The sequence below is a fragment of the Vespa crabro genome, chromosome 1, assembly GCF_910589235.1.
Source record: "Vespa crabro chromosome 1, iyVesCrab1.2, whole genome shotgun sequence".
In the NCBI taxonomy this organism is placed as follows: domain Eukaryota; kingdom Metazoa; phylum Arthropoda; class Insecta; order Hymenoptera; family Vespidae; genus Vespa; species Vespa crabro.
Window position 1 is genome coordinate 16,330,005 of NC_060955.1, and position 23,901 is coordinate 16,353,905.

At 29.3% G+C, this 23,901-nt stretch overlaps 4 protein-coding genes and 2 non-coding genes across 8 annotated transcripts; 3 read left to right on the forward strand and 3 right to left on the reverse strand.

Moving 5' to 3' along the window:
- Nucleotides 1-631: 631 nt before the first annotated feature.
- Nucleotides 632-9,604, reverse strand: LOC124433200 (ras-related protein Rab-27A). 2 transcript variants are annotated; one of them, XR_006944447.1, is made up of 8 exons: nucleotides 9,392-9,604; nucleotides 9,035-9,321; nucleotides 8,869-8,939; nucleotides 8,439-8,553; nucleotides 7,931-8,043; nucleotides 7,377-7,752; nucleotides 1,649-1,760; nucleotides 632-1,201 (listed from the first exon to the last, which is right to left on the reverse strand). XR_006944447.1 is itself a non-coding variant. In XM_046982948.1 (6 exons), the coding sequence occupies exons 2-6, from the start codon at nucleotides 9,176-9,178 to the stop codon at nucleotides 7,569-7,571; spliced, it is 627 nt and encodes a 208-aa protein (XP_046838904.1). In that variant the 5' UTR covers nucleotides 9,179-9,321; nucleotides 9,392-9,604; the 3' UTR covers nucleotides 6,615-7,568. The 2 variants fall into 2 exon arrangements, 1 of the variants encoding a protein (XP_046838904.1); XM_046982948.1 differs by lacking the exons at nucleotides 632-1,201; nucleotides 1,649-1,760 and having other exon boundaries at nucleotides 6,615-7,752.
- A 227-nt stretch (nucleotides 9,605-9,831) lies between these two features.
- Nucleotides 9,832-12,221, forward strand: LOC124433212 (migration and invasion enhancer 1). The gene is made up of 4 exons (XM_046982958.1): nucleotides 9,832-10,064; nucleotides 10,232-10,329; nucleotides 10,396-10,581; nucleotides 12,083-12,221. Exons 1-3 carry the CDS (start codon nucleotides 10,033-10,035, stop codon nucleotides 10,557-10,559), a joined length of 294 nt encoding a protein of 97 aa, XP_046838914.1. The 5' UTR covers nucleotides 9,832-10,032; the 3' UTR covers nucleotides 10,560-10,581; nucleotides 12,083-12,221.
- Nucleotides 10,628-13,776, reverse strand: LOC124433183 (molybdenum cofactor sulfurase 3). Of its 2 annotated transcripts, XM_046982912.1 has the most exons (7): nucleotides 13,545-13,776; nucleotides 13,261-13,417; nucleotides 12,522-13,187; nucleotides 11,512-12,437; nucleotides 11,207-11,410; nucleotides 10,923-11,140; nucleotides 10,628-10,841 (listed from the first exon to the last, which is right to left on the reverse strand). In XM_046982912.1, exons 1-7 carry the CDS (start codon nucleotides 13,636-13,638, stop codon nucleotides 10,656-10,658), a joined length of 2,451 nt encoding a protein of 816 aa, XP_046838868.1. In that variant the 5' UTR covers nucleotides 13,639-13,776; the 3' UTR covers nucleotides 10,628-10,655. The 2 variants fall into 2 exon arrangements, with proteins under 2 accessions (XP_046838868.1, XP_046838877.1); XM_046982921.1 differs by lacking the exon at nucleotides 10,923-11,140.
- Nucleotides 13,777-14,163: 387 nt separating this feature from the next.
- On the forward strand, nucleotides 14,164-18,760 carry LOC124433194 (uncharacterized protein PF11_0207-like). Its single transcript, XM_046982934.1, has 2 exons — nucleotides 14,164-15,029; nucleotides 17,688-18,760. The coding sequence occupies exons 1-2, from the start codon at nucleotides 14,522-14,524 to the stop codon at nucleotides 18,650-18,652; spliced, it is 1,473 nt and encodes a 490-aa protein (XP_046838890.1). The 5' UTR covers nucleotides 14,164-14,521; the 3' UTR covers nucleotides 18,653-18,760.
- Trnas-gcu lies at nucleotides 14,256-14,337 on the forward strand. The gene has a single exon. It is a non-coding gene; the product is annotated as a tRNA-Ser (tRNA).
- A 30-nt stretch (nucleotides 18,761-18,790) lies between the features above and the next one.
- Trnat-agu lies at nucleotides 18,791-18,864 on the reverse strand. Its single transcript has one exon. It is a non-coding gene; the product is annotated as a tRNA-Thr (tRNA).
- Between the last annotated feature and the right edge of the window lie 5,037 nt (nucleotides 18,865-23,901).

Sequence of the window (23,901 nt, forward strand, 5' to 3'; positions counted from 1 at the left end):
ATAGTATAAAATTATATTATATCGTATACTATATTTATAAATTAGATTAAAAGATATGTAATAGTATAATACATATCTTATATGTAATAGTAATAATATAATATATACTTATAATCTTATACTATAGTATACTTTTATAGTACACTATATATAAAGTAATTATAATAACGTATTACTTTATAAAAAAATAATATAATATAACAAAGGAATATATAATTATAAAAAACTGTAATGTACGAATTATAGTTTTTGAAATTTTATAGTACGAAAGTATAATGTACGAATATTTTTTATACTTCTATAAACAGACATAAACATTAGCACAGAAAATGAAAAAGGGAAACGAAGAAGTTGTGATAAAAAGTTGACATTTACAAAGATCGATAAAAGACAGGAATTCCCTTAAACTGACTTTTCAAATGTCAAAGTATTGCATATCGAGTGTTCGCTTTTCCTATTGATTAAAAAAAAGCAGTAATAATAATAAGATCGTATTCTATACATAAATTTTTCATCAATTTCACAAATTCAAAATATAAAAATCTGAACGAAAAAGAAAAAAAAAGAGAAAGAACGACGAATGACGACGAATACTCCAATGTCGAGAATACTTTTAGGAATGCACAGCTTCTTTCGTACTTATAAACTTTTAATATCCATCACTTTCAAAACGAACGAAAAGATATTTTTATACAATATTTACTCTCACAGCTCGAATATCAAACATTTTTCGCCTTTTTCCATTCGTTATCGAACAGTCAACGTTTTTCGTTCGAGATTTTATCAACTTTAAAGGAGCTAAGATCGAAAAAAAATAAATATAAAACATACATCCGTTTTTTTTTATAGCTTATATCGAACGAAGAATACTTCAAGATATTTTCATAATACAAGTAATTTTGAGTCATGATCGTTCACAATAACTAATTTTTGTACAGTGATGAAAGATATCCCATTAATACTTAACGTCAACACAGAGTAGCTCTATTGCGACGAACACAATGATAATTTAAGGTGAAGAGAACGCACTTAGAAATTCCTGTGTGATCGTAGAACCCTTTCCTAAGAACGGACAGTCCGACAGGCGGACGTGCTCTTCTCTCGTAAATTAGATTCATGCTTCTGCATGCATATACACGGATATTTGTGCTCGTGGGTTTCTCGTCACGCACCACTCCTCAAAAATACATATGGCAGGTACCTATAGCATTGGTATCTATGTAACGTATGTTGTATCCGTACGCGTATATACTTAAATATAATATATGTAAGTATATATATATGTATATATATATATACTTCTAATCAGTTGCAAATCAATATTTAATAATATTGATAAAAGAAATTCTACTTGTAAGATATTAACTTGGAATGGTATACACAAATCGTACAGATCTACCGTCCAATCTATATCGATATTCCTTCGATAGATAAAGTTATAAAAATATATCGACAAGTTGACAATATCGAAGTAAACGATCGCGTCAAATTTACAACTCAACGAAACGCGAACGTTTTATAACGCGCAAAAACATTTCGTAGACAAGGCCGAATAACTCGACCGGCGATGGGATACCATAGTCCCCTGGAGAAATCTCTTCGTCGAATTCTCATAAATACGATCGAACGATGCATAAATCACACATACCTGTCTGATTCTCAGCAACATTGCTCCTGGGTGTTTTTAACTTTTTGCGTGACAATGAAAACGATCTTGACTAGTCGCTTTCCTCGAAATAATAATTGATGATGAAACTACTCTTTAAAAATAAAAAAAAGGAATCGAATGTTAGAGAATAAAAAAGATTAGTATAATGAAATAGAAAATTAGAGTGCGTGTCGTAGTAACTATTTGCTACGCATAAAGATCAGTCGAAAAAGGATCAAATATTTTCAAATAGAATTAGCATACGACTAAAGCCACCCCTTATATATTCATGATTTCCATATCCAGTTAGACATCTTTCACATTGAATATCACTCTCCCTTCCTTCTCTCTGTACTGACTACAATACCTACACAGTAGCTGATTCTCGACAATTCTCTACTATCCTAGACCAACCGGAGCATTTTATTTCCACATTATAAGCTACTTCACTTCAAAATGGTCCAATATAATAGCACTTTCTTATATTATCTACTTGGAGTTTTCCTATCTCGTTGGAGTTTTCTCTTTTTCTCTCTCTCTCCCTCTCTCTTTTTCTCTCTTTCCCTCTCTTGCTTTTCTAATTGGTCTGACCAAATATGATTCTCGACAAATTAAAATTCCTTTCGATCTACACGAAATTGCGACGTGCAGTTTGCGACGTTGGTAATTGAAAGTTAATTAAAAACGTGAGCTGCTATCGTCCATTAAAGTTTACGCGAACAAAGTTCAACTTTTAATTATCCTACAAATTTTTCACTTGATATACATACAATGTAAATTAGTAACTATTGTAATATAAAAAGAAATGTTTCATATGAAACATTTAAAAAATATAGACAGAAAAAAAGAAGATATTTCCTCACTTAGGATGAAAATAATAAAAAATTATTCTATCTTTATAATTCTCATTGATCGTAAAGATCCAACGAAGACATTAGGATTCATCGATAAGCTCATCGCAGTATACGATTTTTATAAACTTTCCTCGTTCATTCGAACGATCCAGGTTTGAAGTAATTGTTCGTACCCTAAAGCACGTTCGTAGAACTTTCTCTCTATATAGTAATACGCGCATGAACTTTCTTCCTTTACTCCTGCTTCGAAGTATTCAACGGTAGATTTGCCGAAAGAGTATCGAACACGAACGAACAGGACGCATTCTGAAGTAACGTCGAGTTTCACCATTTACGATTCCCTGAACAATCTTAAAACAAAGCGGAAGAAGCTTTGTATATATACGTTCTCGATGTGTCAGTGCAAGCCAGTGTATTTTCCTTCGCCTGGAAAACGGCCGATGGTGGATTTGCCAAAGGGATTCAACTGAAAGAGAAAGAAAGAAAGAAAGGAAGAAAGAGAAAGAGAGAGGGAGAGAGAGAGAGAGAGAGAGTGAAAGAGAGAGAGAGAATCGACCGAGTTTTGAGAAGAAAAAAGAATGAAAGTTAGAAAGAAAGATATCTTTCGTGAGACTTTCTTTATCAGCCCACCGGATTCAAGAAATAGCCAACGATAAGGATAACGATCCGGGGTCCAAGACGTGACGTTAATTGGAAAAGGTCCACGATCGATGGCGATGATTCGCAGTAGCGATACAGGTCGAGTAGTAGTCTGTGATAGTATTGATATATAATCCCGAAGGAAAGAGGAATCTTTAATTGGCTTCAATAGGATAGGAATAATTTCTTATTCTGAAAAATCTATGCTGCCATTGACCCAGACAGTTTTAGTCTTAAATCAAATTTTAATCTAAATGTATATAATATATACACACATAAACACAAAATATACACACATATACACTTCCTATACACGCTTCATTCACTGTAATTCAAAGTAATTATCTTTACACATTTCTCTCCCCCTCCCCCCCTCTCTCTCTCAACCAATCATAACTCTTTTGCACGTTACAAAGAATAAAATCAATAAGAGCTATTCGTAGGATTTTAACGAATACCTTTTTTTTTTCTCAATGGAAATACGATTGTGAACGAGTCAGAATAACGTCCGAGAAGGTACGATTTTCCGCGTGGCGGAATTAAAGAAAAATTGCTCTTCCCGTCTTGAAAGAATCAATTCCATTGAAGGACGTAAAAACGCAGAAACGCGGAAACTTGGATGCCACTCCTTCGTACTGTACCTATAGCAATGAGAAAAAGACAGAAAAAGAAATAGAAGATGGGACAGCGAGAAAACGAATGGACCAAAACGAGAAAGAGAAAAAAGGAAAAGAGAAACAGTCCTTGTAAGAATCGTTCTCGTGTCCAAACGTCGTATAGTAGCCGCCCCCTTATAGCATCCTATCCTCTAACAGTGTAAAGCTTCCCCTAAGCCAGTTTCTCGTGTTTCACAATCTCAAATGAAACAATCGAGTACATTCGCGCTCGTCTCTTAGGGATGAGAAAATGGAAGAAAAGAGACGAGAATCTCAAGCATCGGATAGATACGAATCCTGTAAACACATCCAGATATAGCTCAACACGAGTTTCATTCTTCACAGCCGAGTGAAAGAAAGAAATAGAAATAGAAGAAGAAAGAGAAAGAGAAAGAACAAGAGAAAAAGAAAGAAGACACACTTCGCCACTCCATGTCTTCCTGACGCCTGTCTGATTACGAAAACAGGAATTTTTGAATAAACGATGCGACAAACTCGTTCAATGATCGGAGGATGTAACTACGTGTATTGATGAGTTCGATTTTCTAACTCGCCTCAAGGCTTCAACGGAAGAGAGAGGGGAGAGAGGGTATGAGGAGGGGAGGGGAGGGGTAAGGGAGAGGGAGAGAAAAAGAGAGAGAGAAATAACGAATGTCTACAGAAATGGAAATTATAAATCGCTCGATAACACATGCGACCTAAAAATGAAAGAACCACGGCAAAACCACGACGTAATTTCATTTTATCTTCCACTTGACTGTATCTCTTCGATTTATTCCAAAATTCTTCTTTTCTCATCTATCAATCTATTCGATAAACCTTTCCTTACGCCTAACTTACAAAATGAGATAACGATTAACAAAGAGATAACGACGATTAAAAATTGTTCAAAAGAAACGAAGAATATTTTCACGATGCATGGCGCTAGACAAAAAGAATAAAGCATACAATTCTGTGTGTTTATTGTCAGCTTTCTCCGCCATACTGTTTCTTTCTTTCTTTCTTTCTTTCTTTTTTTCACTGAAATAAACTAAAAAATACAAAATGCGAAATCGCCAAGGAACGAAGCCCTTCTTACCGAGACATCTGTTCAACGTTGTTACTAAGATAAGGAGAGAGAAAGAATGAAAAAAACCTACAGATACACGTACTTTGTCCATTAAGGTTTCTTTCAAGACACGTTAAAAATCTTATTTTTCTCCTCTCGTTTATATAGCCTGTTATCGAATCCATACAGTATCGTCGCTTTTCTCGGTTCTCCTCTTGAAATCTAAGGCAACGAATAACATCGATAGAAAGTTTCTATTCTAACTTTCGAGTCAATGTTACCGAATTCATGGAAACTTGCCATTGAACTGGCATCGAGTAATAATCGAGAGGATAAAAGCAAATACGAAAAGTAAATAAATTCTAAAGAGTTACAGTTAACACGCTTCGATAAATATCGTCTTCTTACTCGCAACTCTTAATCCTTCGACTTCAAACGATTCTACCTTTGTCTATTTGGATCAAATTAACTAACAGGAACTGCAATAATAATTAGCAGCTTTCGACAAGACGAGAGACACAAATTAAAAGCCTCCAACAGGACTTCGAGCGTGTCGATGTGTTACTGACAGCCAAGTTCTATGGACGGCTGAACACAGACATTGCTTGTAGGACTTTAAAGCGCAAATTGCTCGTATTCCCTCGCTGATAGTTCAAGGCTTCCACTCGAACTGTACTAAATTGCTTCGGTCACCTGACGAATGTTCGATCTCACCTGATCAAGTCGATTCTTCGCGTGTATTGTTTCGAAAATATATTATCCATCCTATAAAATATAATATCAATATATTATATACGACCAAATATCGATATCATCATATTTTTCTTTTATTATTCACTTCTTTTTTCGATCACGCGTCAACTTCCGATATTTATGATTTCTCGTAAACTTATTAAATTCCCAAGGTTTGATTAAAACCGTGAAATTCAAATATACCTTTCGTCCGACAAGCTCATAAATTGGAGCTTTAATAAAACGCTCTATTCAAGATTTCAATCGTAAACAAAACAAGCTCCCAAATAAAAAAATAAATACGAATGCATAGATATCTCGGAGATAAATAAATCATGAAAATGAGTTCATACTTCCATATTAAATTGATTCGATTATTTTCATCCATGATCGAACATAATATAAGCTATCAAAAATGAAGTATCAAAAATGAAAGGTATTTTTTACTTCGTTTCTAATATCTTCAAGAATAATTATTTTTATAACTTGAATGAACTCCGTGGCATTGCACTAATGAATTTATCTTACTGCTATTGTGACAATTCGATCAAAGAAAAAAAAAATAAATAAATTTCAAGCGCAAGTAAAAAATCACTTTTAACCTTCGCTAATGAGACAAATGATTTTATGATATATTAGTTAAAAATAAAATTCATATAGAATTTAAAAAGAATTTTTCTTTGTAAATAAATAAAATGAAAGATTTCAATTGTGAAGGCAAACCAAATATATAAATAGCTAGCTAATAATTAAGACATTGTTCTGACGAAAATCCCTGAAGTTTCTGACATCCAGTATATTCTTCGTCCCATGGCAATTAACGAAACTTCGTTTTGTCTCCCAACGTCTAAGATATTTTCTGCATTATCTTTCTCCTCCCAAGTGCCACGCTTCGTACTTGATTTCGCTATGTTCACGTGAGCAAAGGATGAATTAATATACCTATGTGTATTTATCAATTTTAAAACATATTTGATCAAACGGATCGAGTTCAAAATTATAAAGAAATTGTTGACAAAGAAATACAATGTACTATATATATAGTATAAGTATATAATCTTGTTTCCATTACATTAATAACGTAAATTCTCATAATTTCCAAACGCGATATCGTTATCTATATTATCTCGAACAAGATATTAAATCTGTATAAATATCACAAGATTAGTATGTGGTACTTCATGCATATTGTATGATATTATTGATTGTATTGAACGTATTACTTACGATTACACTTAATAATTCTAAATAAATATCATACAATAACAGCATTAAAAACATTTAGTCATATATGAAGATTCATAAATTTGAAAATTTCTTTGAAATTGTTATATCACACTTTTGACACATTGTGAAAGATTGACTTTTTGAACACTTTGTGCATATTATTATGATGAAGATATAAGTTAAATCATTATTTTTGAAGATTTCAAGGAAAAGATATCAAGGAAGCAGGAATGGAAAATGTATCGAAGAGATTCGTTTAAAAACAAAAATATATATACACAGTGTGTGTGTGTGTGTGTGTGTGTGTGTGTGTGTGTGTGTGTGTGTGTGTGTGTGTGTGTGTGTGTGTGTGTGTGTGTGTGTGTGTGTGTGATGGTGATGGTGATGGTAATGGTGATGGTGATGGTGATGGTGATGGTGATGGTGATGGTAATGGTGATGATTTGTATTATAATGATATGACAAAAGAAGAGATAAATTCTTATGACAAAGAAGAAACATGGAAGACGACAGGATTGTACATTGTAGGAAGCAATAGCTTAGAATATTGATATTCACAACTCGAGACATACCTGATAAATTTCAGAAAAAATTCTGATTAAATTCCTTTGTCACAACCTTTTTTACCCAGAATTGAATGACTTGTAATTAAGTTAAATGTCGATCTGTTATCTTATGAGAATAAAGGAAATATTTTTTCCCCCTGAGACCTCCGATTGCAATAGCAGTCAAACTAATCTGACTGTCTATGCAAAATCACACTGTCAGCAATAACAAGAACTATTAGGAGGTGGTGTCTCACGCTCGTGACACTTTAAAATCTTTTGATGTGGTAGCAATGATTTATCTACTGTAATTTCCATTCTGCGCATAACACGTTCTAACAGAATTTCTACTGCACGTTCAACATTTTGTCCAGTAGCAGCACTAGTTTCCAAATATACCAATCTGAAAATCAAAGTTCAATTACACTCTTTAAAGAAAAATTATAAGATTCACATTCCTATCTTTTCTCTTTGTATGTTTTTACATTGAAAAAGTTAATAGATCATAAATAAAATATCTTTCAGTTAAGATAGAATAATTTTTTAAAACTTGCTATTTATGAAAGAAATTATAAACTCACCCATGTTTCTCTGCTAGATCACGTGCTTTATACTCGCTAATAACTCGCTTATCCTCCAGATCAGATTTGTTACCACAGAGAATTATATCTGGATTTTCACAATATGCATGCATCTGTATATATATATATATGGAAAATAAGAATCATTATAAAGGAAAAAAAGATTAATATAAAACTGTGATATGACAATCGCTTAATAAAGTATGAGTGGCTCATATACCTTTTAATTGAAATCGAACGACAATTTGAGTATTTGTCCAGCTCATATATAAACCTAATTGTGTTAATCAAAAGTAATATTGATAAGTGTCATTTTAAGTGCAACTACTGCATGCTCTAATCTAATTCTATCACCATGCTTAATATGACCAAACTAACAATGTTAATAAAATTCTAACAGACTTATTATGTAGTTAAATTGATTATAGCTCAAAGAATCGTCCGCAAATACACAACATATTAAATATATGTTAAAATAAATTTCCAATAATCTAAAAAAGACAAGTACCCTAAGCTGTTCCAGCCAATTTCTAACTTCAAGAAAGGAGAGCTCATTGGTCAGATCAAAAATTAATAAGAAACCCATAGAATCCCGGTAAAAGGCCGTGGTTAAACTTCGAAACCTGAATGTTAATGATATTAATTTAAACTAACTTTATTAGTTTTGTTTTCTACATATTATGTTATATATATTATAAAAATATCATGCACAGCGCTAAGAAAAGTTATTAGATTTTGAAGATGTTGCCGCTAATATATATTGTTATTATTTAATAATGTATTTATTAATGTATAACCATGCAATTTCTCAAATATATATATTTATTTCTAAATAAAAAAAAAAATCATGAAAATATCATAATTTCTATAAAATTACTTATGCTGTAAGATTATAGTTTAATGTTATTATAGCTAATAAATATTAATAATGTATCTACCTCTCTTGGCCAGCTGTATCCCAAAGCTGTAAATGTACTCTTTGACTACTTCCATCAGGCATCTGATATATCTATAATCAAAGCAAAGTAATTAATAAGAATACAATTTATATGAGAGATTTAAAGTTAACTAAAACCAAATGCTGTAAATAAAATGCATACTTACAACTCTCTTTTCTTTAAAATCAATCCCAACTGTGGAAACAAAGCGTGAATTGAAAGTTCCATCGGTATACTGATACAGAAAACTGGTTTTCCCAACTCCAGAATTCCCAAGAGCCAAAAACTTGATCAAGTAATCATAATCCATTTTTTATATATTTTTATCTTAAATACTTTCTCTGTATAAGCAATTAATATATCTTAAACGTACAACGACTCCATAAAAAATGAATCGATTTAATGCGTTCACTGCAATATGCCTCTCGTTATTTTGCACGAAATATAATCCACCTAAAATTAATATTTCAAGTATATAACTGATTCACAAACACGAAACATGTGCAAAATTAGACATTGCCACCTGTTGCCCACGTAAGCAATTTTCAAAAGATTCGCGCGTAACAATTCAGTACGCTGCACAACTGGAACACTATTTATTTCAAGAATATGAAGTATTATCGTTTTATATTAATAAGCTCGTGAAATACTTTACTGTATTATTTTTCTGTGTATTATAATGAAATGTAATAATTCGCTGTCACATCAAGAACAGCCGACATATGCATACATGAAAAAATGGCGCCGATTGACTCAGTGCTACCAAGGTCGACGTAGCAATTTGACGTCAAATGACTTCAAAAAGAATTCGACTTTTTTTTAATCGTTTTTAACAAAAATTTCACTATCTTATTCGTTTGAAATATAATATAATAAAATTGCATAAATATTGTTACTTCTTTTCATTGATAGTTTGTATGTTGACGTTAATAACATAAATCGATCTTTCCATAAGAGGTATATAAATAAAAACGAAATGAGGACATCGTCCGAGTTACAGCTGTAAACTATCGATACATATTACCCTACATATGCATATATTTAATTCTACATTTTTTATTTAATATGAAATTGATATATTAATGTTGGTAGTAATGTATCATAGCAGATACAATCGAAGATTAATTTAAATTAAAATAATTTACAAAATTATATCTATCTAATATGCACGATGTTAAAGTTAACATCGAATATTGGTAAATATATTAATATTTCTTATTATAAAATCCTATTATAAATTGGAATAAATGTTATTGCAACCTGCAAAGAAAATTATAACCTCTTGATAAAATACTTAGATTCATTGATGCTAAAACAATAATCAAATTCAGTTTTACTAAATACATTTGAAACTTTTTTACAGTGAAACCTGTAACTATAAGCCACAATTTCTTGATATGGTCAATTTAATAGAGAAGAATGTGCCAACAGCCAAAGTCTCTGGAACCGAAGGAAAGGAAGGTAAGACAACTTTTATATAAAATTTTATATATTAAAAATAGATACAAATTTGTTATTTTCTTGCAGGATCCTTTGAAATTAAAATTAATGATGAATTAGTTTATTCAAAACTACAAACACTAGCATTTCCTGATTACGAAGCAGTATGTGAAACTATCAAAGATGTATCAAATGGTGAACCTGTAAAAAAAGTTACAAAACAACAACCTATAGAATGTACAATATCATAATATTCTAATTACAAAATTCCAGGTAGAGTATAAAATTTATATAAATGTAAATTTTATATATATATATATATATATATGTATATATATTATTTCATATCAATCAAAGTACACTGTATCTCCAATATTTAATATTTCTTCTTTTGTTGTTAATCTTGTAAGATATATGCCAAATTTTAATTTTCCATGAAATTCCTCTGCTAATGTACGTAATGGTTCTACCGTTTTTATGCCTGTTGTTTGATCAATGCATATCATTTGACATCTTGTGCAAGATCCATTTACCTAACATGCATAATAATATTTACAGGTTGAATTCTATGCTCCAATTAAGAATAATATTATTAATTTGTATAAATGAACAACCTGGAATTCAGTTTTGCCTATTCGTATTAATTTCCATGAAAGTTCTTCAAAAGCTTTGCAGCCACTTAAAACAATGTTTCCCCTAAATCTATGCAATACCGTATCTTTGTTAAAATCTTCTGCATTAATAATTCTACTACATAACCATGATATACTTTCTTCATTCAATAATAGATATTGAGCTTGACTCGAAAAGGATAGTTTTGGATTATGTAATCCTTAAAAAATGCATAGTTAGAAATGCACAATGAAATGTATATAAATTAAGTATTCTTTTAATGTACCTTGCTTTGGTTTATCTTTGATTTCATGATTAATTTGCCTAACAAGTTTTAAATTTGGATGACCAATAGCTAAGCTTAACCACTCAGACACATCTTTTCCACAATCAATGCCTTGAACTTTTTGTCCGCAAACTCTACTTTGGCATATTGTACCATTTACATAATCTTCAGAATACTTCAAAGGTACTTCTACTAATGGCATTCCTAAAAGATTTATTGTAAAATGAAAATATTAAATAATAATCATTATATCATTATTAGTAAAGAAAAAATTTCTTTCTAAGAATAGTTCATTTCAGTTTTACCTGGATATGTTAATCTTATGACTTGCATTTCTTTGGATATAAATGGTTTAATTAAACAAAGATTAGTTTGTTGTTTTTGAGTTAAACAAATTCCATTTGATGTCATTATCATCCATTCTCTATCATATTCTAAACCTTTCTCATTCAAAGTCCAAGAAGTAGTTATTTCAAATGCTCCACATGATTTTATAGGATATATAAACAATCGTTTTAGAGTAATATTACTTCTTAAGTTATTAGTATTTTTTAAATATTTTACACCATATAAAAATGATGAATACCATGCCTTATCCTCAAATTCTTTTGTATTATCTTTATCATTTATAACATATTTCTTATTTTTAGTCTCAACCTGATTTAATTTACGCACTTCTGATATGTTTACATTTTTTTCTGATTTGCTCAAAAAGCATTTAGTTATCATTTGTAATAAAGTCTCAACATCTTTAATCACAGACATATATCCAAATGAAATTCGTATAGCACCAGTTGGTTTACCATTTATTATGTCTGCAGCACCACCGCATACATAGCCTGCATCATAATTTTGTAAAATTTCCTCATTTTTAAGGGATAGATGTCTTTGGCATGCACCAGGATTACAGAAACAACCAGTTCTGAGATGTATTTTAAAAAGTGCAGCCATATGTGCAACTTCCATATATCCAACATATTCGCCATTGGATCTAAGAATATTAAATGTAACAATTCCTCCTTGTAAGTTAGGATCTTCATAGTTATTATCTGAATAAATTTTTACAACAGGTGCACCATTACAATGATGCAATCTTAATAGAGTGTGATGCAAATATTTAGCAAGTGCGAATACATGACTTGATATTTGCTTTATACTAATTTTTAAAAATATATCTAATCCATATTGTAGTGATATTATAGATAAAAATGGTATGGTTCCATCTTCGAATCTATAAGTATTGTAATATTATAATTAAACATTGTAATATTATTAAAATATGTTATTTTCATTCAAATATATTTATCTTATTTACCTTTGATATAAGTTTTGACGCTTCACATGAAACATTTCAGAACTAAGAGAAACATTTACAGTGCCTCCTCCGTAATAGACTTTATCAAGAACATCTGCACTAGAATTCTTTACTATTAAGGCACCAATACCAGTTGGATATCCAAACATCTTATAAAAAGATATACACACAAAATCTGGTTTAAATATGGATAAATTTAAATCATTTGTTGGTACAAAACCTGCTGCATCCAGGAGAACATAGCACTTTGTATTTAATTGACCAGTGACGCTGGAAAGCACATTATTGTGTACATTTTGAATCCACTCGAGTGGATATTTTGCACCAGAAAAATTGCATTGGGCAGGATAAACAAAAAGAGAATTATTGTCACTTGCTACATTATTATTCGAAGAATTTACTGATTGTTCTAATACTTGAAATGCATGTTTATGACTAAGACAAGTTATTTTAACCTTTTTTTGAGAGACAATCTCTCTCATTCCAAGAACTGAAGTATGATTGTCTTGCATATAAATAAAATGTCCTGTAGATTGAAAATGAACATCATTATTTTTATTATTCGTAAAGCGAAATGTTTCAGCGATAATTTTTAAAGATTGTGTTGCTCCTGATGTAAAAATAACACTGTATTCTTCTGATGATGTGTGAAAATGACTCAATATTCTAAAAAATCATAATATATAGAAAATAATACATTCAGTTACACAGTAATTAAATTTATTAAAAAAGTATTTACCTATGTCTTATTTGTTCAATGTTATCATGAGTAATACCACCTGCAAGGCCAATGGAATGTGGATTGCCATAAAGAGAGTTACATAAATCATCGCTTACATTTTTGATTTGTGTGTTGGAATACAGTGTAGCACCAGCATGATCCAAATAACATTGTCCTAAATAAAGATAAAAACAATATAAAATTCTTTTACTGCAGGATTGTACATATACTTGCAATTAATTCGTTTTTTTTCCCTAAATATAATGATAATTACAATGGCTCCATATGCTATATTTATTTACCTTGAAGTCTAGAAAATTCGTTTTCAATATTCGCAGCAATCCTCTTGTCGTAAACAGAAGTGTATGTCAACATTTTTTTTGATGTCTGTTCCATTCTTCAATTTCTTTGAAGTACCACTTAAACTTCTTACGTTGTTATGACTGTACTCAACTATGTGCATTGCATGTTGTAACAAATAAAGATGGAAAACGATTACTTAACATGATTGCAGCCATTGGTTACTATCTTGACTACTTATGGAATAGATTATAATGGAAATAATAAAGTACAAAGTCAAGTGGTAATATTCTACGCATTATTTATAATAACTATTGAAAATATTTTAAAGTTTCTCGAGTAAATTCATTTGTTATGACGTATTTAAATATTGCTTGCACAACGATCGTAATAACAATCTAAACACACACATATCAATTTTATACAAATTATACATACATACTTATGACCGATAATGAAGTCATGATTACATATGTATTTAAGTTATACTGTATGCTATGTGTATTTTTTATTTCCAATTTTATTCATATATATGAATATACTATGAATTATTATTTTCATTAATGTGTAATTTTTTGATGTAAGACGGAATCATATACACTTAAGTAAATATTTACATCATTTGAACTTCTACAAATATTTTTATTAAATTTTTAAAACAATTATTAAGAATTTTTATTTATTATAAATATTTAGGAAGATTATTCTCGTGTGACGAGGTGGCCGAGTGGTTAAGGCGTTGGACTGCTAATCCAATGTGCTCTGCACGCGTGGGTTCGAATCCCATCCTCGTCGATTTCTTTTTGTTCATAAATTTTTTTTGTTAACTTATTTATAATCATTGTATATATATTACATGATACACATGGTTCTTATTTTGTATACATAATTTACATTTACAATCTCATGTACTATTTATAATCGGCAGTAGATAAGAAGAAATCTGTAGATAACATTGACAAAACAATTTACATTTAATATGAAGTTACGCAAATATCATTTTTTATTTCTTAAAAATAAGATGGCAGAGAAAGAAAAAAAAGTTGTCAAGAAACAAGAAGAAGTTTCTAAATCTGACAATGCAAAAAATGATATTTCTGATTTTAATAATGAACAAATTGAGAATGGTAATTGCAATATCGATGTAAATTACACACATCCTATAGTAACCGAGAGAAAAGGTTTCATAGATTTGACGGATTATGAAAGAAATTATGAAGAAATAGAAACTTATAATACCGCACAACGAAGTAAACGTCAACCTATTAAAAAATCGAAGGGCTTTATAAATATAAAAGATCAGCCAGAAAAAGAAGCAAATGGTGAAAATATTTCACCAATATTTCCAGATGAAAATGAAATTGAAAAATATACAAAAGAATCGAAGAAGACGACTAATAATAAGGAAAAACATGAAAACGATAGAATTAACAAATCGATTGTGGCAAAAAAAGACGGAGATGACGTCGAGTCAAAAGATGTGTCAGGTATGAAACATAAAATATATGTGTGTATATATATGTACATATAACGTAAAGAAAATTAGACATTATGTTATATTATGTTTTATATATATATATATATATATATATATATATATATATATATATATATATATATATATATATAAAGAGTGTCCGCCCACATATGTTTAATTTGCATTGATTTGCTACAAAATGCAAATCAACAATTCTTTTTTGCTCGTGATCTCTTCAATTCATGAAAATTATTTTTAAATGACTGCCTATAATTTGTTTACATATTCATATAGTAGTGATCATTTGCAAACAAAATCATATGTCGAAATCATATGAATCATTTGTAGAAATTTTTGATTGGATCATTGAATGAATCGTTTACGAAATAACTGGCATTTTAAGTCTTTAAATAGTTAGTTTTCCATATCACATTTGAAAAACAATTGTCGGATTACATATTTTGAAATCAGTTACATCGAACAAGATCATTAACATTCAACTCATCAAAATACACAACTACTTGATTTGTAAATAATATATTTGTATAGTATGGAGTATAAATTACAATACAATATGAATTTGTTAATCGATCGTAATCATGCCGATTATCTTGTAAACGATGCATAATAGCAATTTTTTAATACATATAATTTTGATTGCAAACGACTACTGCTATATAAATATGCAAAAAAGATTATAAATATTCATTTAAAAAAACTATGTTAATCTTCATGACTTGAAACGGTTACTATACACTTAAAAATATATTTTTACGTGCACTTTGTAGCTGATTCATATCCGTGTAAATATGTCTTATTAAACTTCCTTGTAACAGTTGTGAGATATCTGCTTGGTCATCTATAAATAGATACTTTGTATATATATACATACATACATATATAAAAACATACATGCATATATTTATACATAGATACATACATATATAGTGGCGAGCATATAAAGAAAAAAATATTTATTCTTAAACTAAATTTCTGATATAATCACGGATTGTTTATATTTTGATTAGTATTACACGTCGTTGGAAAGTGCATTTTATAGACGTTGAATAACTATAATTGTTAAACTAATTTTACCTTTATTTTCAATATAAAATCAAATACACATAGTATGGAGCAATAATCAATAAGCAACTAAATAAGAAAACATTATAAAATAAAAATTTGTCGGTTTTATTTGACACAAAATAATGATTTTTTATAATGATATTTAATAATAATTTTGAAAGGTCCACCTTTATTCCTGATCATTTCCGCACATCTACGAGATAGAATTAATAAGTCGTATACAATGATCAACAGAAATATTATTCCATGCTAATTCAACATCATATAATTTGTTAATATTAGATGGTTTCTTTTGTACAACAGTTTTTATATCGTTTCAAAGAGTTTCTATCGGATTTAAATTGGGAGATTATCATAATATTAACATGGTGGTCACTTAGAAACTGATTTGCCTTACGAGATGTATGTTTAGGATCGTTGTTTGGTTGAAAAATATAGTCTTCTAGTAAATTCATTCATAGCAAAAGGAAGTAAATAGCGATCTAAGATATCAACATAAACATGCTGATTCATAATTCTTTCTATTCAATAAATTGACCGTTATAGTCATCCCGGCCCAAACCATTAAGGAATCATCGCCTCCTTTAGTGGTTGGTTGTAGGTACTTTTCGTAAAATTCTTCGTCTATATTTTATCGAACATATATTTTCCCAACCAAAACGAATCGATTAAGCTTTGATTCATCGGTGAAGATGACTTTAACTTATTGTTCTAGTGTCTAGTCAACGTACTCTTTAACGAAACGTAACCTTGATTTTCGATTTTTTTTTTATGAATGATTTTTTACGTGCAACACAATCCTTTTGACTCAAACTCATTCAAACGTCTTCCCACAATGTGAACATTAATTTTTGATACAGTATGTGCTAATATTTCAGAATGAATTGCAATTTTGAAATGATCGTTTTCAGAGAGCCGATGAATTAAACGATCAATGCGAGGCAGTGTTTTTCGTGGTCTAGATGCTCGCGGAATAATTGCTGTTCTCATCTATATGCTTCAAAGTTTGGTGACAGGCAGTAATAGAAATATCCAAACGATTTGCAATTTCACGAAGTTTAAAATTTTGTTTACGTAATTAGAGAATTTCTCGTTGTATATCCAGTGTAACGTGCTTGCTTCCACTCATAATGACAAAGCAGGAAATGAAAAATAAGCAAATATAGATTAAATATTTTCAATTTAACGAACTGCAGACATTCACAATACAAAGAATTTCGTACAACTGTTAGTAATAAGAAGTTTTCTTATTCACGTGCTCACTTCAAATGTGCTGCTACACACTGTTTACCGTCGTAAATGTCAAACAACAACTTTAGCTATGATGTATTGTATATCAATTTGTAGCTTAAACTGTACACTTTCCGAAAATATTATATTATTATTATTTTATAAAACAAAGACAGATTAAGTTTAAGTTTACAAAAACATTTTTCTTATTTATATGCTTGCCACTGTGTATATATATGTATATATATATATTTTTTTTTTTTAATTTTATAATTAAGTTCAAATATCTAAGTGTAAATTTAAATATAAAAACAAAATAAAAAAAATAAATAATAAATAAAAAAACTTTTAGAACAGATCACTGTATTGCCAGAGGAAGCATACGTCCAACATATGGAACGCATCATTGCTTCAAAGACTCTTCCTTCACGAGACATAGAAATTCTTCAAAATTTGTACGCTCGTTATAACTCCGATAAGAAGCAAACACCTACAGCAAAGAAAATTTATATCGAAACTGATGTCAATACTTCGGAGCTTAACGAAAGTAAAACTGATACTCGCGATCAAATAGAACAACCATCAACAAGCGAGAAGGAGAAAGTTATTCTTGATTCAAGTTCCAAGGATCTTGCGAAAGACATTCTCCGATCAGATATGCAGGACATAACTGAGACTCTTACTTCGATTGAGTCACCGATTCCTGACGATAAAAAATTGGAATCATTGGAAAACAATTTATTTGTAAACAAAGACAAAATTTTAACGAGCACACCGAAGACAAATTTGGTCAAGAAACTCAATGCTACATCTGATCTCAAAAATGCAAAGAACGATGAATGCGATTTAAGTTCTATGACAATCGAAAGTCCTTTTTCTGATTTCACCCTCAAAAATGTAGAACTGAGAACGAATTTAGAAAATAGCGTAGTCAAAGAACAGAATGTCTTATCTGATATTAGCAAAACTTTGCTTAGTAGTATAATGCCTAGCAATAATGAAAAAATTAAACCGGTGGACGAATCTAAAATCATTTTACAGTTTTCAGAGAAAAAAGACCTTATCGAAACAAAAGAAAATATCTCTAAGACCGAAAGCGACGAACCATTTATAAAAAAAATGTTACTCTGTCATTGTATCGATGTAAAAATGGATACAAAGAACAATGGGAATAATAGTAATAATAATAATAATGACATTAATAATAATGCATCGATAATTGAACGAATCCGTAGATATTTTTTATCTTTGCTAATAGACTATTTGGTTTCTTCACAAATACCGAATATCAAGAATAAAATTTCACCTTACTATTAATGATAATTCATGAAGGATAATTCATCCATTCGTGACTTCTATGAGAACTTGAGATTGCATAAAAAATTATTCCATGTATTTTGTTCAATGTAAAAACTTATTATATTTCTAATCATGAGTCCAAAATTAAAAGGCAAGGGGCCCCGGGGGGATTCGAACCCCCGATCTCCTGTTTACTAGACAGGCGCTTTAACCAACTAAGCCACGGCGCCTTCGATAACTAACATAAACCAACGAATATTTTTTTGTGACATTTATAATAAAAATTATTGATCTTATCTTTAATATACAAAATTATTGCGTATGTATATGCAAATATGGTACGTACAGATGGGATCAGAAATACTTTGAATCGTTCAAAATTTATTTCGTTTATTTCGACGATACATTAGAATAACTTTGAAACCATTCAAAGTCTAAAAAAGTATAAAAAATCTTACTAAATTTCGAGTCTTTTGTCACTTTCATTGTCCTACCGATAATCTTGAAAGTATTTATCGTCAACTCGTACGTTTCAAAGTCTTGAGAATTTTGATAGGATTCAAATGATTAATGAGTATTCAATATTTTCGAATCATTTTGATTACTTTTGTTCAAACAATATTATTGATGTGAAATATTTTTAAAAAATCCGAAAAGTTTGAATCAGTAAAAGTATATTCATTTACGTTATTCATTTTTATAGCTTGCAGTATATATTATAAATGTTGATATAAAGGAAATGAGAGAAGAAAATAAAATAAAGAAGAAAAAATAAATTTACTGCTTATGCATATTACTTATTCGATTACAAAACTGTAAGTATGATATAATATAATATAGTTTGAGTATTTGGATACTCAGATTTAGAGTTAAAATGAGTAACTCGAGTATTAAAATAATAAGAGCCAATATCAAATAAATTTGATATCATATTAATAATAAAATAAGTACATGAAAATCACTAGTACAACGAAAATAACGAAACATTTGAGACTTATAAAGATTTTGAAATTTTATCAACAAGTCGTCGTTTGTTTTTACTCGAAGCGTTTCAGATCCTATTACTAACTATACACTATACTCATACTTTCATGACAGAAAAGAATGTTACTTACTTGATCTGATAATCTGAATAAGTCCTTCGAAAAAATGGCTTTATTAAAGAAAATATTTTTATAAAAAAGGATGAAAAGAATGTTGTTGAACATTACTTTCTCCTCTCTTGTTTAAAACGTATCATGCCGCAAGAAATATATATATATATATATTTTTGCTAATATACTTAAAAAAAAAAAACATAAAAATGTACATGAAATTCAACAAAAACATATAAAAAGAATAGCAGTATGTAAAAAATGGTATATTACAGACTAACCAATCTAATTGAATGCTCGCAATATATTATCTTTAGTCTAAAATTGTATTAAATGTTACAAGTATTTATGAGGATAAAATTAGAACAATAATTTAGATAATTACAATATTAAATGTATAGAAAAAGACAGATAATAAAGGAAAACTAAACAAATATAATTAGTTTCTGATGGTTAGAAGATGTTTGTATGTACAATTGAAAAGTCCTTATAGAAAATAGCCCGAAAATCCAATTTTTCAAGAGGAAGAAAAAACTTACCTGATCAACGACGAGAGTGGATCGATAATACTATCTTTTGACACTATTGATGATTTTACAAAAAACATTACACTGAAATTTTATACCATAGTATTTCCATTGATATATAGATCATTATATGATAAAAAAAACATTTTTCAATTTTGACACTTACATTGTTTTCTATAAACACTCTTCAACTGTACATCTTAGTCCTAATTATAATGAAATCTTCGATTATATAATTTTGACGTTACGATCTTTGGCGCTATTATTTGTAAAAGGAAAAAGGAATCTAGAATTGAACAAAGATTTTAAAATAAAAAAAAAAGAAAGAAAAAGAAAATAAAATAAAAAAACGAAAATAAAAAAAAAGAAAAAAGATTTGGAATTGCTTATTGGTGAATCAAATTACAGTGTCCCTCATGACAAATATAAATACTAATCACTTTTATTTTTCGAGTGTGGAAAAAAATGAGCTAAAAGGGTGTTAGTGTTCTTCAGGTTTTCAGTTCTTCATAAATTGAAGAACTAAATTGACAATGAAACGGATCAAATGTATAATTATCAATTTTTTAAGAATTGGTACAAAGTCAATACATATTACGTAAGAGAAAAGTAACATGCGATTTCTAAATAGTCATTGATATTCATATCAATCGACATTACGTGGATTACTTTTATTTGTATCTGTCTAAAACAATTCAATATAATAATAAATTTGTAATGATATTATTTAGAAAAAACTAATACATATATTATATTTACGTTCCGTTGCAAAAAATATAGTAATCTTTCCTCCTTCGTTTATCTTGCCATATTGTGTAACAAAAGTTTCGATGAAACAAAAGGTAGCAGTAAATTCATGGCATTGTACATTATATTGTAACGTTCCGGAAAAACCTTAATTTTATTAGTCTTCAGAATTTGAGATTTACTATTCCAAAAATTCTGGCATATACGCACATCTTCCTTTCAACTAAAATTACTCTGAAGTATTTGAAATGCGAAAACAAGATGGAATCTTAATCTTGAATATATAAAATCACCTAACGCCAACAATATCTAACTATTCGGCGAAACATTTATTAAAGCACTGATATCACTGATCATTGTAGGAAAAATTCAAGAACAAGACATGCACATGTCTACTTTTTCCACAGTTTAGGCAGAGGACAGAATGGGCATAGAGAATCCTAGATAAATGTGAATGAAGGGACTCAACTGGCCCAGATAAGGCACAGTTGAGAGAGTTCCTTTACAGAAACGTTTTCATCACCGTCAGCAGCGCACGTAGAGGCAATACATTGAACCAAAAACCGATGTTCTGACGACTAAGCAGTCTTCCACCTTGACCATTAGGAGTCAACGAAAATCTCAGCATCGCCCTTGCTAGTCAGTGCATTACGGACGATCAATCGGAATTGAAATGATATGAAACTGTTTCTCAAATGAAAACACAACGGTTTTTTTTTTTAAATACAGTCAATCACTTTTTTGATTTTTTCTTTATGTAAAACAGTTTAAGTAGTGCGTTGTGACAACTCACAAATTGGGACTAACCTAACTCTTCGCATATAAAAACAGATACTGTAAGTAATATCCAGAAAATATTGCTTATTGTTTATATTATTTTAATCAGTCTCGTTCAGAACTCTGAAGTATATTAATACGAGTCTCGACAAATTTAATTTCTTACTAATTCTTCCCTTGATTCCTTCAGTCTGCAACCGATTCATCTTACTTCGAATCACAACTAACTTTTATCTACTTGTAACCATAAATAATCGAAAGTAGATCATTACAAATATGTATTTCGATCGATCTAAGGATCGCCTACGATAAAAATTGTATAGATATCATAACTAAAACAAGCCATTTTAACAGTCATATCCTTCGATGTAAATTAACTTTATGAAACTTCTAACCTGGGGCGTAACAACAGGCTGTCGATGATAAATATTTGTGTATCGATGGAGAGATAATATCTTCGTTATATTATACGTTAGGACATAGCTTTCTCACAAACATCATTGTTAGCTTCGAAGGAAAATTATTCTGGATAATAATTATCTCTAATGAATTATAATCAACGATATATGTATAATTAAATTATTCATTACAGTAATAAAGGAATAATTGTATGAAAAAAAGACCAGTATTAATTTCTAATCGGTCGGGGATATGTTTAAAATATTAGTTTAGAACATTTTTCAATAACTTCATGTGCGGTCTTTTATAATTAAGTTCGCCAGAATTTTTTTGTGTAAGAAGCACAGCTATCTCCACGGATAAGATGAAGATAAACACGTAAGTCTTTCAGAGTAAAATCCTCTTAAATTTTTTTTTCTAGACTTGAGAAAATTGACTCTATTCACAATACAAAAAAAAATGCCTAAAACCCAGACAATATATTTTTTATTTTGTATTTGTCCCTTAGCAGCCGAATAAATTTCTCAAGACTAAGTATTTTGTATCGTTATAAATTACCTTCAAGAGAAAGTCTAATAATTTGTTAAGTGTATATATCTATGTATATTAGTATAATAATTATTGAAACAAAACTATGACTACTACCGAATTTAATTTGAATGAAAACATGCGAAAAAGCTAAAGCAACTAGAATTGATCTTTTTATCGTAAAGTTAAATTATTTATTAAATTAGTTATTAGTTATTATTAAATTAATTATAATTAAATAAATATTATAAATATTAATACAAGTAAATAATATAAGTTATTAATTTAGCTTAAACATTTTTGTATATATTGTTAATCTTGTTTTCCTGTATGTTTAAAGTTTGATAGTTGTATTTTTATTTCTTATTGACAATAATAAAGCTTTGTTAAAAAAAAAATTAGTTCTTAGAATAGAAACATTGAACCGTTTTATATTTTATTGAACCATATTGTGCATTATTAGCCATAACCATATATTTCTTCTCATCTTTTCGTAAATTATAAAAACAATTTCAAGAAAGTCAAAGAAGTTATCTTTTAATCTAAGATTAATCATTCTGTTTTAAAATATTTGAAATAAATACATAAAGAAAAGTATCAAAAACGAATTCCAGTAAAACGAAATATTGACTCTCATCTATAATTTATTATTTATTTATTCTTTTTTTATTCTTCTATGACAACTTGTGTCTATAATTATATTCATATATCGCTTTGTTATTATTTAATTAGACATATTTGTTGTTAAAGTTAATTTATGAATATATCAAATTTTATTACATCTTTCATTTGTAATAACATTATTATCAGATTATTAGTACTAATAATATTACATTATTGTATTTGCTTTTTTAATTTCATTATTTCCTGTTATGTTTCATAATGTTGGAGAAAATAATATGATTGTCGGATGATAAAAAATATTGGCTATGTGTAATACTGTGCATATATTTTTAACATCATTCCATATTTGAAAAAATATATTCATACATTTATCTCATTACACACGCATACACACAGTTAAATCTGCTTGTCCGATGTAAATAAAAATATCTGTCAATACGAGCAGATCAATAATTGTAACATAGAGTATTTTGATAAACCACGATGATTTGTTTTCCTATTTTTATCTTCCATTAGATGGTAATATTCCGAACGTTGAGTGTTTCAAAAAACAAAACCTTTTTTAAATTTT